The sequence below is a fragment of the Balaenoptera physalus genome (genome assembly GCF_965194825.1).
Source record: "Balaenoptera physalus genome assembly, chromosome: 13".
Taxonomy (NCBI): domain Eukaryota; kingdom Metazoa; phylum Chordata; class Mammalia; order Artiodactyla; family Balaenopteridae; genus Balaenoptera; species Balaenoptera physalus.
Window position 1 is genome coordinate 24930641 of NC_138892.1, and position 16377 is coordinate 24947017.

At 38.8% G+C, this 16377-nt stretch overlaps 1 protein-coding gene across 1 annotated transcript in view; it reads right to left on the bottom strand.

Moving 5' to 3' along the window:
• The window catches only part of CFAP54 (cilia and flagella associated protein 54), a 311690-nt gene that overhangs the window by 194742 nt on the left and 100571 nt on the right, over nt 1–16377 (bottom strand). The window contains 4 exon segments of the mRNA XM_082419565.1: nt 1540–1659; nt 6249–6404; nt 8120–8267; nt 11228–11364. Coding sequence (XP_082275691.1) covers nt 1540–1659; nt 6249–6404; nt 8120–8267; nt 11228–11364 — 561 coding nt within the window.

Here is a 16377-nt window from a genome sequence, read left to right on the forward strand (position 1 = left end):
ATTTTGCCCTGACAAATGAATGATATCTTTTCCTGGTTATTAATTTTTGGGCCTTAGTCTTCTTCCCTCAGGATTCTACAAATGTTGCTCCAGGAATTTAACTGTCAGTGTTGCTGATAAAAAAAGCCTGAAGCTAATTGATTCTCTTTCCACTGCAAATAAATAATCTGTTCTTTGGGTCTCAAAACTTTAAGATTCGTCCTTATCCTTGGACTTCAGGAATTTCACCAACATGTGTCTACACATATATTCTTACATCAATCCTGCCTGGGACTCAGAAAGACGATTACTTCTCTACTTATTTCTTTTCTACCTCCAGACTCCTTTACTTCATGTTATGACTTCTGGATCTGTCTTGTGAATTTATCTCTAGATAATTCTATTCTACATTGTCGGGTATTTCTTGAGCTTCCAGATGTGACTCAAGAAGTATCATAATCATAATCTTTACCTATTTAATTCTTTAATCAAAAACTAAATTTGTTGTATATGAAAGCTGTTAAGAGTAAATCCTAAGAGTTCTCATCACAAGAAAAAAATTTTTTTTCTATTTCTTTAATTTTGTATCTATAGGAGATGACGCATGGTCACTAAGTTTATTGTGGTCATCACTGCATGATGTATGTAAATCAAGTCATTATGCTGTACACCTTAAACTTACACAGTGCTGTATGCCAGTTATATCTCAGTAAAACCGGAAGAAAAAAATTAGATTTGTTCTGATTGCATTGCTTGAAAGGTTTCTTTTTCTTAAGTCATCTCTGATTCTTTTCAACATGGTGAGGGTAAATAACACAATTATTCTAGTGTTTGGCCTGCTCTTTCCCCCTTGGGGTTCTGAGTTCCCTTAAGTGAGTTGCTATTTTTCTTCCTGCTAAAGGCTTATGCTCCCTCAGCATCTACACAGACCAGGTCATAGATGTCTCTCCAACAGCGGCAAACCAGTGAGTGATGGAAGGAATATGATTTTCTGCTCCTGAGGTCAGGCCAGGAGCCTGAATTGCCAGCAAATTATGACCTTTTTGCTATGGTAGAGGGCAGAGGCCTCTCTGTTGCCAGACCTCCACAGAAGCAAACTTAAGTCCCATCATATCAGCCCATCCATGCAGTATTCTTCCAGATCACTGCCAAATCAGAAAGGTTCTGGGAAGACTACATAAAATAGGTAGGCAAATATGGTCCTTCTTTGAAGAGATTCACTGGATTCAGTCAACCAAAGCCTTTGAAGAAACACACAATGCTGGCCTTTAAGCCAAGCAGTGAGTAAGCCTACCTCTCTGCCTCTGGTATCTTGTTCTTTCTTGCTTCTAAAATGAATGAGGTCCCATAAAATGTCCTCTTTCCAGCCCCCTCTCCCTGGCCTAAGATAGGCCCTTCCAGACTTTACCAACTAGCCTGCTCAGGCTACTTTTGATCTAAAATGCTTTGGGGGTATCATTTTTCAAAGTATTCTAATTACTGTGATTACAAGTAGCTTAACTTGCTAAACCATTAGGGCTCCTAAGTTTCATGACACTAGACAAAGAATGAGATAAATACCTTTGTTATGTAGAAGATACAACAAGCTATCATGTGCTGTACACTTTCAAAGCTCGCAATATTTTTCTTTGAGTGAATATTTGGTAGTCCTTGCAAAACCACAACACACTTTATCAAGATCTGAAATATAGAAGCACAATGGTTTTTGTTGAAAACTATCATCCTTACTCATTAAAAAATGCTCTATTCAAATCATGAAGGTTTTAAGCCATCAAATTTTATTGTTATTAATAATTATGGTTAAATTGCTTATTATGTATAAAGAAGTATACCCGGAGATAAAATTGATAAATTCAATTTTCAGATGAGTCCTTCATCTAAAGTAACTTGAAAACTAGTGGAGAGGATAAAATAAATATACAAATAAATAAAACAAAGCTCATTTTGACAAGTGCCGTAAAAGACACGGGCAGAATGTTACATGTATACAAGAAACTGAAGATCACATTCAGGCTTAGGAGGACTTTGAAAAACCACATGGAGAAAGATGTACCATATTAAATATACAGTGATACAGGTACTTGAAATAATAGTTTCCTTTAAAATTAAAACCAAGCACTCATATCCCAGGAAATCAATTAATATTAGCACTTACTTCCTTAACTACTCTTCATATTATGTGATCCTGAATTTGATCCAGAGCTAGACAATTAAGTTTAGCTTTCAATACTGCCTCACAGTTCTGAGCAATATTACTATCAGAAAAGCAGAGCTGAGATTGCATCGATCTATTCATCACTCAGATTATTCCAAAAGACAAATTAATATATGGAGGTTGGTCCTTTGTGGGCACATTAATTGCTTCAAGCCACCATTCTAACAATATTATTACTGTTGTTACAGAACACTTATGAATTTTTTTTAATGCTGCTTTAATTCCTCCCCTCCACCATCACCCTCTCCCACCCTACCGTACCATATCCCCAAATCGTGTTAACAACCTAGTAGCTCTGTAGTTTTCTCTAGGCTCATGTAATTATGTGTGTGTGTGTGTGTATAAATGTGTGCGTATATATATATATATATATATATATATATATATATATGGAGGGTGAATGTTATTTTACAAAATGAAATTTATACACACTTTTCTGAACTATGCATCTCCCCTTCAAGCATGTCTTGTGAAAAATCCCTCCAAGTCTACAGGTATACCTCTAATTCACCATTTCTAATGGTTGCATAATATTATTTAGTGTGAACCAATCATAATTTATTCAGCCATTTCCAGATTCTTCCTGTTGCACAGTTTTAAGGTTGATGTTTTACAATCTGGCAGTACTGGCCATCCTCCTGTTACCGCACGTCCTCTTTGTCTCCAGCTTTTTTGCCGCCATCAAGAATGCCACAATAAGCATGCTTATACAGGGAATTCCCTGGTGGTCCAGTGGTTAGGACTTAGTGCTTTCACTGCCATGGCCTGGGTTCAATCCCCCAGTTGGGGAACTAAGATCCCACAAGCAGTGTGACGTGGACACACAAAAACAACAACAGAAAAAACCACCCTTATACAAGCTCAGTTGCCAAAATGAGTGGCAAGTGAGGTGCCAGCTTTGAGATGATACCCAGCGAGGGTGAGGCACCGTCCTCCAGGGCACAATATATACTCTAAATCAGTGACCCTTATGTGGTACTGTGTTCCCAGCAGGTAGAACACATGGAACCAACGGGTGCAACTAGGGGTGATTTTAATCTATGGGATAAATTGCTAATAAAGGGACTGCTGTGTTGGGTAAATGTACTTTTTAATTTACTAAAATCTTAACTCTATGGGGAAAATTACTAGCAGAGGAATTTCTATGTCAGGTGTATTTGCTTTTAATTTTACTTAAATTATATTCAGTTTAATTAAAATTAAGATTGCCTTACCAAATTTCAAAGCCTATAAAATTCACATTTCTCCCATCAATGAAAGGGAATGTCTTTGCCCCACATTCTCACCAGCAATAGGAGTTACAGATCTTTTCAACTCTGCTAGTGATATTATATTACTGATTTAATGTGCATTTCTGTGGATATTCAGAATTTGAGTATCTTTTCATATGTTTTTTGGCTACTTGAATTTGCTCTCCTGTAAACTGCCTATTATTATCCTGTGCCCATTTTTTATTAGTTACTGTCAATTTGTAAGACTTTTTGTTATATATATTTACCCTCATCAGTGTTACTTTTCCCAGATCCTTAAATTGTCTACGATCTTTGTTATGGTCCCTTTCGTCACACATGGGTTGCCATAAATATAGTCAAATATGTCTTATTTTTCTTGTTATTTCCAAGAGTTCTATCTTGGTTAGAAAGTGTTCCCCAACCCTGGGTTGCACATGTAATCTCTTGGGGTTTTTTTTTTTCCTAAAAGTTTTGGCTTTCTTTTACATCTAAGTCTTTAATACATCTGGACTTTCTATGTATGGTACAAAATAGGGGTCAAATTCTACTTTCTTTCAGAGGAATATCCAAATGTTTCACCACCATTTACTAAAAATATCCATTATCTTCCCACTGAAGTGGAATGCCAGTTCCATCATATATTACATTCTCATCCAAAGTGAGGCCTATTTCTGGAATCTCTCCTTTGTACCACTCATCTTTTCCTGCTCTGAACAATACAATTTAATTTGAAACTCCCTTCCTAAGGTCTTCCTCATAGCGACAACCCACTTTCCGAGTTAAAGGCATCCTGAAGCAGTGGGATCCTGGAGAATGACAGGGGGCTACCCTGAACACAACCAACTAAGCATCAATTGCGGGCGCTGTTCCCAGGGTGCTGCCTTTGCTGGAGCACACTAAAAGGGGTGCCTCGATGTGGCTAATGTTGTCTTTTCTATCCTATTGGACAGAAGTAATCTCCTATGGGGAAGAAGTATCAGAAGGAGTTCCCAGTCACACTGGGCAGACAAGAACATACATTTAGAGTCTTGCCACAGGGCAATGATAACTCTCCCACCCTCCGACCTAATATTTTATGAAAGAACCTGAACTTGCTGGACACGTCTCAGAACAAAACATTGGACCGCCATCAGTAAACCATGTTAATTGAACCTAATAAACAAGAAATGGCAAATAAGTTGCAGATGTGAGATGCATGTCCTCCAGAGGGTAGAAATAAACCCTAAGAAGAGTCAGGGGCCTGACACATTAATGAAATGTCTGGGACATGCTGAGACACTCCCTCCAAAGTAGGTCTGACATCTGGAATCTCTCACCTCTAAGAAGACAGAACAATGCCAGGGAAATGCTTTTGGGGTCTGGAGGAAGCATATTCCACATTTGGGAACACTGTCCTGATCCACTCACAAGTGACATGGAACTGCCAGCTATGAGTCTAGATTTTGGATTTTGGAGGCAGATCTCTTCAACAGCTGAACTACTGAGTTGGCCAAAAAGTTTGTTTGGTTTTAAATAAAAATAGGACACATTTTTCATTTTCACCAAGAACTTTATTGAACAGCGAATTCATTAACCAAATGAACTTTTTGGACAACCCAATACTTACTAGGTGGGAGGCATGTGAGAGAAGGGGGCATGTCTATGCTCCAGTTTAGCCCCTCCAAGGGGAATATTTGTTAAGTTACTGAAGCTCTCGGGTTAGTTTCCTCAATGGTGAATTAAACACTTTATACTTTGCATGAGTTCACTCATATCTTCTTGATTCTCAAAATCTGAGTCAATGATGATGGTGACAACCAACAATAGTGATAATGATGACTTTGTGTAAGTATCAGCAGTCAAATCTTACTTCTCTCACTGCTTCCTGTGGTAGGCAGAATTCTAAGACAGTCCTCAAGATTCCGCCCCTGGTATACAAGCCCTGTATAATCCCTTCTCCTTGAGGGCAAGTAGGACCTGTGATGGGATGCTCACTCTCTTCACTACATTACATTATATAAGATTCCTCGTGCATCTTCGAGGATACTCCCCTGCTGGCCTGGAAGAAGCAAACTGCCACGTGGTGGAGAAGGCCATGTGGCAGGGCACTGGTAGCCAGCCCTTCAGAACTAAGGACCTCATCACACAGCCACATGGAAATGAATTCTCTCAACAACCAATGAGTCTGGAAGAGAACCCAGAGGCTCAGGTGAGATCACAGTTCTGACCAACACCTTGATTTTAGCCTGATGAGACCCTGGTCAGAAGATCCAGACAACCTGTATCCAGCCTCCTGACCTACAGAGACTATGAGATAGTATATGGGTGTTGTTTTGAGCCATTGAGTTTATAGTGATTTGTTAGGAAGCATAGACAACTAATATAATCCCTTCAGCCAGGTCCCGCCTACCCTTTTTCTAAAAATTCCAACTCCATCACAGAGACATCAAGTCTTTTTTCTCCTGGGTCATCCATCAGTTTTTCCCCCTAGATGATGGCTTTAACAATACGCTTTGAATAAATATTGCTGTTTCTAACATTACAAGAACATAAAAATTGAAATAACTTAAAAAACCTAGAAAACTATATTGCCAATATTTAAATATGGACAGCAATGGGGCTGACTGTTTTCAGGAAAACACATTTTAAGTCCTTATTTCTATTCGCCCAGACATACAATTTAAATTATTAAAACGTTTTTCAGTTAACTCATGAAATTTCATAATACTTGCTCTTGACCTATTTGTACTTTCTAAGGACACATTGCTTTTTCTTTTCCAAAATGCATTATTGAGTTGCCTTTGTAAAAATACCCTTATCTGGGGGGAAAAAAATGCCCTTACCCGTACAACAGGTACCAAAACAATATTGTGATAGATGATAGGAGCAAGGAGGCCATAACATTGAGTAACAGCTTGAAGGGCATAACTGGAATCATTTAGGTAGTTGCTCAGTTCCAATGCCACTAATACTCTCTCACATTCAGTTAGTCTAGCAATCTGTAAAGGAACAGGTATTGTTACTCAAGTTGAACATCAGGTACTTAACTCATGAGTCTCTAATGAGAAGAAAGGATAGGAAATGTGATCCTTGTGGCTTAACAATAACAGGAAGGTTGATATAAAGAAAAACCTAAATTCAGGAACAACGCTAACTCCCCAATAATGCTACATATGGATGACACGATCTTAGAATTAAACTTTAGAATTTTTTATAAATTACGATACAAATACCACTAGTGACAGAAAAGGAACCAATCTTTTTTCATTGGTAAGATAAAATCTTGGCTATAGTTTAGGGGAAAAAATCTAGCTTTTTCAAAAACATAAATTATAACAAATAATAATTAAAATATAATATTGCTGTAATATTGGTCCTACATGATTAACAGTGTCTTATTTCCCTCCTGGATTTGTGAGAAAATGGTAAATTTACTCTAGACAAAACTAAATCTTCTATTATACTTCTGCTACTTAAAAAAAAAAAAAAAAGGTAAATTTTCAATAGACCAAACTAATCTTCTGTTATACTTCTGCAACTTAATGTAAAGTTAGGCTTTGTGTGATTAAACGCCACTTAAAAAGAGTAAGAATGCTATCTTATTCCTTATTTCTCTTTCTTGGGGAAAGATTTCATTATTTGTCTGTATATACACACAAGATTATGAACACAGAAAACAGTATGAGTGGCAACCAGAAATTTCCACAGAGCAAATTATTATTAGAATGGTAGTCTAGCATTCTGGAATTCAATTAAGTACTTAAACATTGTCCTTATTTTCAGACTAGATTATGAAAAAAAGAAACTAAATGCAATGTAGTAGGAACAGGTCGATGGCTGTGAATGTTTGGGCTCTACAAGACTGTGAACTTGTCTTAGGCAAAGAATCATGTTTTTTTTCACTTTCCTATCCACAGAAACTGGCACAGTCTCATGTAACAATTTATTGGTTAATTAATTAATGAATAAGTGGATGATAGGAAAAAGCAACTGTAAAAGAAAAAAAAATAAGGCAAAAGTCTCCATATACCTAAGGTGAGTAAAGAAGGAAAGAGAGAAAAAGAAGAGTGAACCTCAATCTAGATTGAAAAAAATAATGTAGGATTGTTACTAAAAGCAAGAGCATTGTAAGGTTGCTGATGTACAAGAGCAATGTTTATAAGCACCCTGAGAACCTATCAATAGGAAGTAAGTTAAATTCCTGCCTCTGCACAGGAATGCAATATTATAATTTTAAAGAATGTGGCAGATGGATATGTACCAGCATGAAAATATGTCCAAGATATATTATGAAAAGTGTTTAAAAGGCAAATTTCAGAACAGCGAGTAGATCATGATTCCATTTTTGTAAATAACAACATATTTGTCTATGCATACTTTTAAAAATTGGAGAAATCACATGAAAACAATAAGGTAGTATTCTTAGGGGCAATAGGATTACAATGGGTTTCACTTTATACTTTATACATTTTTGGATATTTGAATTTATACTACTTTTATTCAGGAAAAATATATATAAATTGAAAAGAAGAGTTAAACACCATGAACTCCAGCCTGTGAAACCTACATACAGTATCAAATAAACCAGCACAATCATGCAAAGGCCTCTCAGTCCATTCACAAGCCAGGATATGCAATCCCCAAAGAACATAAACTTAAAACATCAACAAACACAGGGAAATCAGCACATTTGCAATCATTTTAATTCACTTACTTGTTGAGAGGGGAAAATCTCATTGCCTTTAATATTATCACAGAAAAGATTTTCTTCTTTAATTTTAATGTCACTTGTTACAAAAATATTTCTAAGAAAAAGATATAAGAGAATTGAAGAACTCTCTGCCAAAATATCTGAATGTAATCTGCGAAAAGAAGTAAATGATGTTACAGGTATAAAATGATCTAGCATGTGAACTCGACTTTTTAGATTGATTTGTTCTTAATACCGACACAATGATCCCAAGACAGCAGCAAAAGTTTATGGGACAAAAGTTTGTGGAACAGTTACTCTTGCACAGCTGTTTAAATTGAAATTAAAGACTATTCTTAACAACAAGTTCACAACTAAGAAAATTAAGCTGTTGACATATTATGTCATGGATACATAAAAATAACTACTGGTAAAGTTTTCTGGTTCTGATATATAAAATTCTATCAATATAATGAAATCGCTATAACTATTCAGAAGTTTGGGAAATAGGCCCAATATTTCAATCAATAAACTTTCTGAAAGTGAGGGTTATTTATAGCAAAATCAGCCACGGTTAAAGAGAGGTAGAGACAGAGAGATTTGGGGTGGGGCGGTGGAGGGGCAGAGTTACTTCTAATTATCTTTTCTAAATCACAGTCAACAGTGCCAACCACTGGCAAAACTGTGAAATCTGCAGTCTTCCTTCTTTGTTTCCATAGTCCCTTCCTTGCCCTTAAGCCTTACTTGGTGACAAACCCTCTCTCCTAAGCTTCAAGTCCCTCCACTCTCCATACCCTCTATCCCTCTAAAACGGGAAAGGATCTGACAACAGCAGTTCACACCTGAAGACGATCTGTTTCACCACCATGTTAAACTCTGAAATTGTCTTTGCCCGGAGACTTCTAGTTCTCCCGCTTCTGCAACTCATACTAAACTTTCTTTGTCCTCGCGATGACCATGAGTACCTAGACATACACAGTGAGTCCAGACTATCGCCTCCCTCTGGCTCTATTTCCTCCCCTACCCAGCTCGGGCTCTGGTCAGTCATTTCCATAGTGACCTCTCTAGCACTTCAGATTCTGCACCCCTTATTTTATGCAATAATCAACTTGTCTGACCTTGCATAGATGTCACCGTTCGACTTTTCTATCCCTGCCACAATGGTCAATCAATTATTCACTTATTTATTCTCCTCATTCCTTTTTTTTTCCCACTCAAACTAGCATTTGCTCAACACCTACCATGACACTATTCTAGGCCCTGGGATATAAAGATGAATCAAATGTAGCCCTCAGCCATAAGGAATGGGACTCTACTACAATGCATGTTACATAACATCAACTGAGTCATTAGTGATTCTCAGCAACACTTCCGTTTACCCCTGATGTCTCCTTGTTCATATTCCCCACAGCAAATGATCTGAACCCCCTGTTCCCCATCCCATGTGCTCTGATATTCTCCTAGCTCTACCACCATATATCCTCAGGTTCTCCCTCTCCGCTGGCTCCCTTCTCTCCATCCTCCAAAATTCTTTCCTTAAGCCCGCCTTCCCCCTCAAACCTCTGCCCACTTTCCTCTTACCTTTACCACCCAACTTCACAGGAGTAGTCTTTTCTTGTTACTATTCTCCATTTTCATTTATTCCTTAGCCAATTGCAAAACGTTTCTGGCCCATCACGGCATGAAAATGGCTCTCTTCAACTTACCAATGTCTTCCTAATTGCCAACTCTAAAAGCCTCTTCTCAGTTTTCATCCTACCCAACGTCTCTGCAGCATTTTCTTGAGCAACTGCCCTGCCTGACCTTGCACTAGGATATAATACTGCTGGCCAGTCCCTCCGTGGTGATATTCTCACTTCCCTTGGCAGTGCACTTTCCTGGACTTCTACTTCCAGAACTGATCCTTTTCAATTTCCTTCCTTGGTTCCAACTCCTGCTTCTGCCTCTTAAATGTAAGCAATGCCCAGGGTTCAAGTCCAGCCTTCCACCTTTTCTGCTAAACAGTCATTCCCTGGGAGGTATCTCTCATTGTCAAAATTTCAATAATGACCTCAATGGACAGTTTATATTTCCATGTCTCTAGCCTTGACCTCTCTCCTGAGTGTGAGCACTAAATATCCAACTACCTACCGGACATATATCTACAAAGACATCCTGCTGGAAAACTAAACTCCGAATATCTCCAAATTCATTCTCTTCCTCCAAAAACTCATTCTACATCTCAGGTTCCCTTAGTAAACCTCAGAGGCTTCCCATCACTGGAAATCCCAGTCAATTTTCACTCTTTCCTCTTATCCCCATGAATCACATAAAATCTTCCAGACCTGTCTCTTCCTCCTCTGAAATGCCTCTCAAATCCATCGCCCATAGCACTGAGCATTCTTGTACATAGTAAACACTAAGTCTACGTTTCTTTAATTGAATGGAATTATACGTTTATGTGAGTAAGTGTTACCAATGCCTTGCCTCATCCAGCATTTGCATTTTTAAGCTTATTGTCTTTGACTGAGGGGTGAAGGGTTTTGTCTTATTAATTTCAGGCATTAACAAGCAGGTAAAGGAGACTGTTGTTGAACATGTTGAGACGGGCTGAAATTACACCAATGCTCATTTTTGATGCTGCTTTTAGACTCTGGTTTCTTAAGGAAAAATGGCAAAGGATGGCCTGTGGCTTTATATGGCTTCTACAGGCCTATTTTCAGTTGATGGTCTAATCCTGGGAGCCTCCTCAAGCAAAGGAAAAGTCTTTTTACCCCAAGAGTCCATCCATCAGACCCTAAACTTAACCTCAACCTGACCTTGCTCTGTTACAAAGGTCCCCAATGCATATGCATGTTTTCTAGTATAACTGACATTACTTTGGTTAGTATTTGGTATTTTTTTCCATAACCTCATTACCTTATATTCAGAATGTATCCATATACTGCCAGTGTTTTTTCTGATTCTAACAAAGAAGTTTCTAACAAGGACTCAAGCCTTTGGAATATAAACACTTACTAAAATACTTATTGCAAATAGTTTTATGTGGACCATCTTAACATGAAATTGAAAATAAATTAATTCTAGGCTTCACAGCCAACATCTATATTTTCAATAAGCCAACTAATATTTTAAAAGAATATTTCGAATTACCTTCTCTGTGTAATAGTCATTATATTGCTTAAACTAATAATGGATTGGTCGTCCTGAAGTGGTGAAGCAACAAAATAATCCCAAACTGGTGAGAAAACTTTCTTAGCCAATTCATAGTTACCAATCTGATAGGCGACCTGCAGCAGAAAGCACATTATCTTAAGCATTACTTGAATTTGTGAAATGTGTATTTTAAACAAGAATTCTGAGAAGGTCCTATCGCACACTAATTTCATACAAAGTTATTCACATTTGCTGTTCCGCTCTACGGGGCCACAGCAAGGTAACGACAGCCACTGGCAAGGGAGACAGACACATTTTGAAATCTCTTTTATTTCTAAATTGCATGGAAATTTGAAACTCTGTAAGGATGTTTCGAATGCTCATAAGCAAAACAAAGATCACATCTGAGCCAAATTAATTTCATTTCCATCTATCTCGGCAGTGCACTCCATTTATTACAGACACTGTTATAATGAACAATCTGTTCCAAGAGAAACAATCAGATTTCCCAAACCCAAAATATGAAATATACTTCATTCTCCTCTGGTTCTGATGCTTTCCGAGCTATTGTGCAACAAAGAGTTCACAGCTGAAAAGAGTGAGGAGTAAAAGAGAGACGCTTCCAAGAAGCCATCCTGTGTTTTAAGTTTAACACGTTCAACATTCAGCAAAATAACTGATTTCACTGGTAAAACCTAGAAGCTCAGGAGAAAAATAGTCATCAACTTACCTATCTCTTTTAGTAGAACATAGTTCTTTAAATACATCTCTAAAAATCACTCTATACAAATATGTATAACAATATAAAATCGTACCACATGAGTTATGTGCTGCTTCAAATCCTTAGTGGAAGCAGGTAGGATGTAAAGTATTAATAAATACATTAAATTAAGTATGCAAATGACATGTTGCTAGACTGTATTCCACACAAGGGAATAACTTACAGGGCCAGAACTTTTAAAATCTGCCAAGTCAGTACTCATAATCAACCAACCAGTAAACTTTTATGAAGTTTCTACTCTGTGCTAAGCACTGTAAAGATAGATTCTTCAAAGCTTAAAACGATCTCATACTCCATGAAACTGTAATCAAGTTACAGACGTAAAACACATGAAATCACAGAAAAATTGCAAATAACAACATCATAATTGTGGAGACTTAGAAAAGGAGAAATGAAGACTATAAGGAGGAATCAGGGCTTGAGGTAAACACCAAGGCAGGGATAAAGTTCAGAGGGGCACAGTTTAGACAGAACCTCAAAAAGGTCCCGTAATGGAAATTGCCACAGTGCCTTTCAGACTAGAAAGACAGGTCAGAATTTCAAGAAAAGTAGGCAGTATGATTGGACAGGTAAAGTGGGACATGATTTCAGAAAGCCTTGAAAATCAGGTGGAAGTATTTAAAGATGTCAAGTACTGGACCAAGCACTTTACCAGCATTACTGTGTTGACTCCTCGTTGACCTCTATGACCATCCCTGTTTTTCAGATGAAGAAACTGGGGCATTGACAAGTTGAATAATTTGTACAAAGCCTGATATCAGTAAAAAAAAAAATAGTAGAGCCAAGACTTAGTGTGACAGATGAGGTCCCTTCTCTGGGCCACAGTGGTCAAATGAAAAAGTTGGGCTAAGTGGTCACTAAAACACCATTATAATTCTAAGATTTACTGTGGAAAATGGTAACAGGTGATGTGTAAGGGAGTTGGTGAAACTATAACTGAATGCTCTTTCCTTTTAAAATATAGCCTTTTAAAAACAGTGTTATTTCTGAGTCACTTTGCTGTACAGTAGAAATTAGCACAACACTGTAAATCAACTATACTTCAATTAAAAAAAAGAAGGAAAATGTAAAAATAATGTTATTTATTCAGTCAGTGGACATTGCAAAACAAGAAAAGATGCCATGATAAAACTAAGGTCTATAAATTCATGAGTCTGTGTGGGCTAACAGAGAAGTGCTGTGATAATCAGCCGGTTCAAAGATGGTTAACTAGCAGTCACCCATAGAACAGATGTTAGAAGGAGTGAGGTTAAAATGAGAAAGAAGCACTAAATGACTAATGAGACAATTAAGCACAGGAGAGACCTCCTCCTCGATACATGACCTTCACACTTGGCTTCTACAACACATTCCTTTTCAGCTGCCTTGGCAAGCTCCTCCTCTTTTCCCGTATGTTAGCATGCCCCAGGGCTCCGTCTTGGGACCTCTCCTCTCTCCTGTCTGCACTCCTTTCCTTGGTGCTGTCATCCAGCCCCATGGCTTTAGTTGTCACATGACTACTCTCAAATCCCTCTGCTGCCCAGCCCTCTCTCCCAAACTCCAGATTCATATATCTGACTACTCAAAAATTCTCTCCGAATATCTAACAAACATCTGACCTTAACATGTCCCAAACTGCATTTCTGATCTCCCCCTGCCCCAAATCTATACTACTCACACCCTTCCCCAACTCATCTGAGGTCAAGTCTGTCCTTCCAGTTAGTCAGCTAAATTCCTTAGAGTCATCTTCTATTTTTCTCTGTCCATTGTTTCCATCAGGAACTCTTGTTAACTCCTCCTTCAAAACATATCCAGAATCTGGCCACTTCTCACCACATCAACTACTATCACACTCGCCGAGCCACCCCCATCTCTCACTGGTTCACGGCACTAGATAGCTCCCTCTGCTTCTACTCTCACCCCCTTATGGTGTATGCACAACACAGCAGCTCAGGTGAGCCTTTGAAATAGAAGTCACGTTATGCCATCCTATTACATCAAACCCTCTCCAGCGGCTGCCCATTTCACTCCAGGTGAAAGCCAAACTTATTACCGTGGCCTGGAATCCTTTTAATGATCTGCTTTCTCACCCACCCACTCACCTTTTACCTACGTAGCTAAACAGTCCTTTTGGCCCCTCTGCTCCAGTCATTCTGGTCTCCTTGCTGTTTATATTATACCAGGTGCACTTCTGGAATCCTTCAGGCTTTTGTTCTAGCTCCTTCTGTGGAATGCTCTTCCTCCAGAGAGCCACTCCCTCACCTCCTTCAAGTCTCTGCTCAAATCTCATCTTCCAGACGCCGCCTTCTCTTATCACCCTACTTAATACTGTACTCTACCTTCCTTTGCCCCAGTTCACATTTCCAATTCCTCTGACCTTACTCTACATCTTCCTTCCACAGAACTTACCTTCTAATATACTAGATAGTTTATTCCTTTACTGTGTTCATCGTTTATTACTTACCTCTCACCACGGCATTTTGCTCACTTTGCTTAGAACAGTGGTTCTCAAAGTATGGTCCCTGGACCATCAGCATCTGCATCACCTAGGAGCTTGTTATAAATGCAAAATTCTCGGGCCCTACCCCAGACCTGGTGAATCATAAACACTGGTGGTGGGACCAGCAATCTGTTTAACCAGCACTCCAGATCATTCTGATGCAAGCTCAAGTTTTAGAATCACTAGCCTAGAGCAACGCCTGGCACAGAGTAAGCACTCAGTAATAATGTGTTAAATGAACTTAAAAATCCTCTTTTCCTGATAATTTCCCCCTACCTACAGAAGAGGACACCCAGCAACGGTACTATACAATAGCATGATTGACTGGCCCAGGCTGAGGGCCTGACCCGAGCTGGGTGTTTTATAGCCCCCCCTGCAAAGCAAGATGGACCCTCTACACACACCCAAAGTTTGGTTCTGATGTTAAGGCTGATGATACTACATGCACCAGGAGAATTTGAGAGAAAGTTTATTGTTCACACAAGGGCCTCCCAGGGAGAGTCCCTTGGGCAGGCAGAGGCAGGGCTGGGATGGCTTTGGGCAGAGCCGAAGGAATGGGTTGGGCTTTGATTAGTGGCTGGAGGATAGGACTGGGGAACGTTCCTGCCAGTTGGGACGTTTAAATTTCCTGCAGGCACCAAAGGAGAAAGTGAACTCATAGACCTCCCTATCAGCCTGCTCAGATGTGGGGCTATGGGAAAAAAGAAGGCTGAGGTTTAAAAACAAGTCAGCAGCCAAACATTAAAAATGAGTTCAGACTCTTTCTTACATTGGGTGAGCCAATCCAGAGTCTCTTTTTCAGGAATTTGGAATCAAGATTAGAACACAGCTAGCTGGTCCCTATATATGACTGAAACTGAGGAATACACAAAAAAGTTCAGGGGCTGCCATTTTCCTTCCCGAGATGGAAAAGAAAAGAAAGGAAAGTCAATATTTAAAAAGAAAAAGAAAGCAGATGTAGAGAGAGAGCCAGAGGTATGAGACTTAGAGCTGCCTGGACTTTGCAGCCTTCCCAGGGCCAGGCTGCATTCCCCCAAGCCAGGTTTTCTTGCAATCAGGGTCTTAACTGAAACCATAAGTCAAAATTATCTAAACAAGGGTTACTGTTGTGGTGATGAGATTGATTTTTTAAAAAAAACAGTTCAAAGGAAGAAGAAATTATACCTAGCATAGAACCTGGCACAAAACAGACACTGAATTCATCAATAAATAGATGAGCAGAGAGGGTGGTAATGTTCAGAAAGAGGATAAGAGGGAAAGGAAGAGTTGAACCTTCTTAATGAGATTTTTAAATGGGGATGACTACCTTTTACCTGTTAGCCCTATTTTTTTTTGAATGGTCATAGACAAAAGGCAGACCTCTATTAATAAAAGAGTTTCAATGAATTCATATATGAATTGGAAAAAAAATGTACGAATCTTAGTTTCCTTTCTCCTGCCACCAGCATCAAACTCTGCTGCCCATACTGATTACCACGACCAGCCGAGCAGCACCAACCCAGGCAGAGAATAGATGGGAGAGATGTGGGCTCTAGAAGGACTTGGCACATGTTAGATGGTGAACACATGACTTCCTTGGAACCTGGACAGATCAGTAGAAAGGCATGAGCTCGTTCAAATGTCAGGCTTACCATCTACTACCAGAGTAACCTTGGGTAAATTATCAATACTTAACATCCCTAAGACACCCTTTCTGGAATAAAATGGGATTGGCAGAAGAAGGGTTAAATTAATCAGTTTCCTCAACTTGACATGAAAGTAATAATACCACCTCATAGAGTTACTGTAATCAATGGAATAATGAATCTTAAAATGTCTATCACACAGTTTTTTAATAAATGATATTCCTCACTTCCTTATCTCAACAAGCCATTGTGCCCACTCACT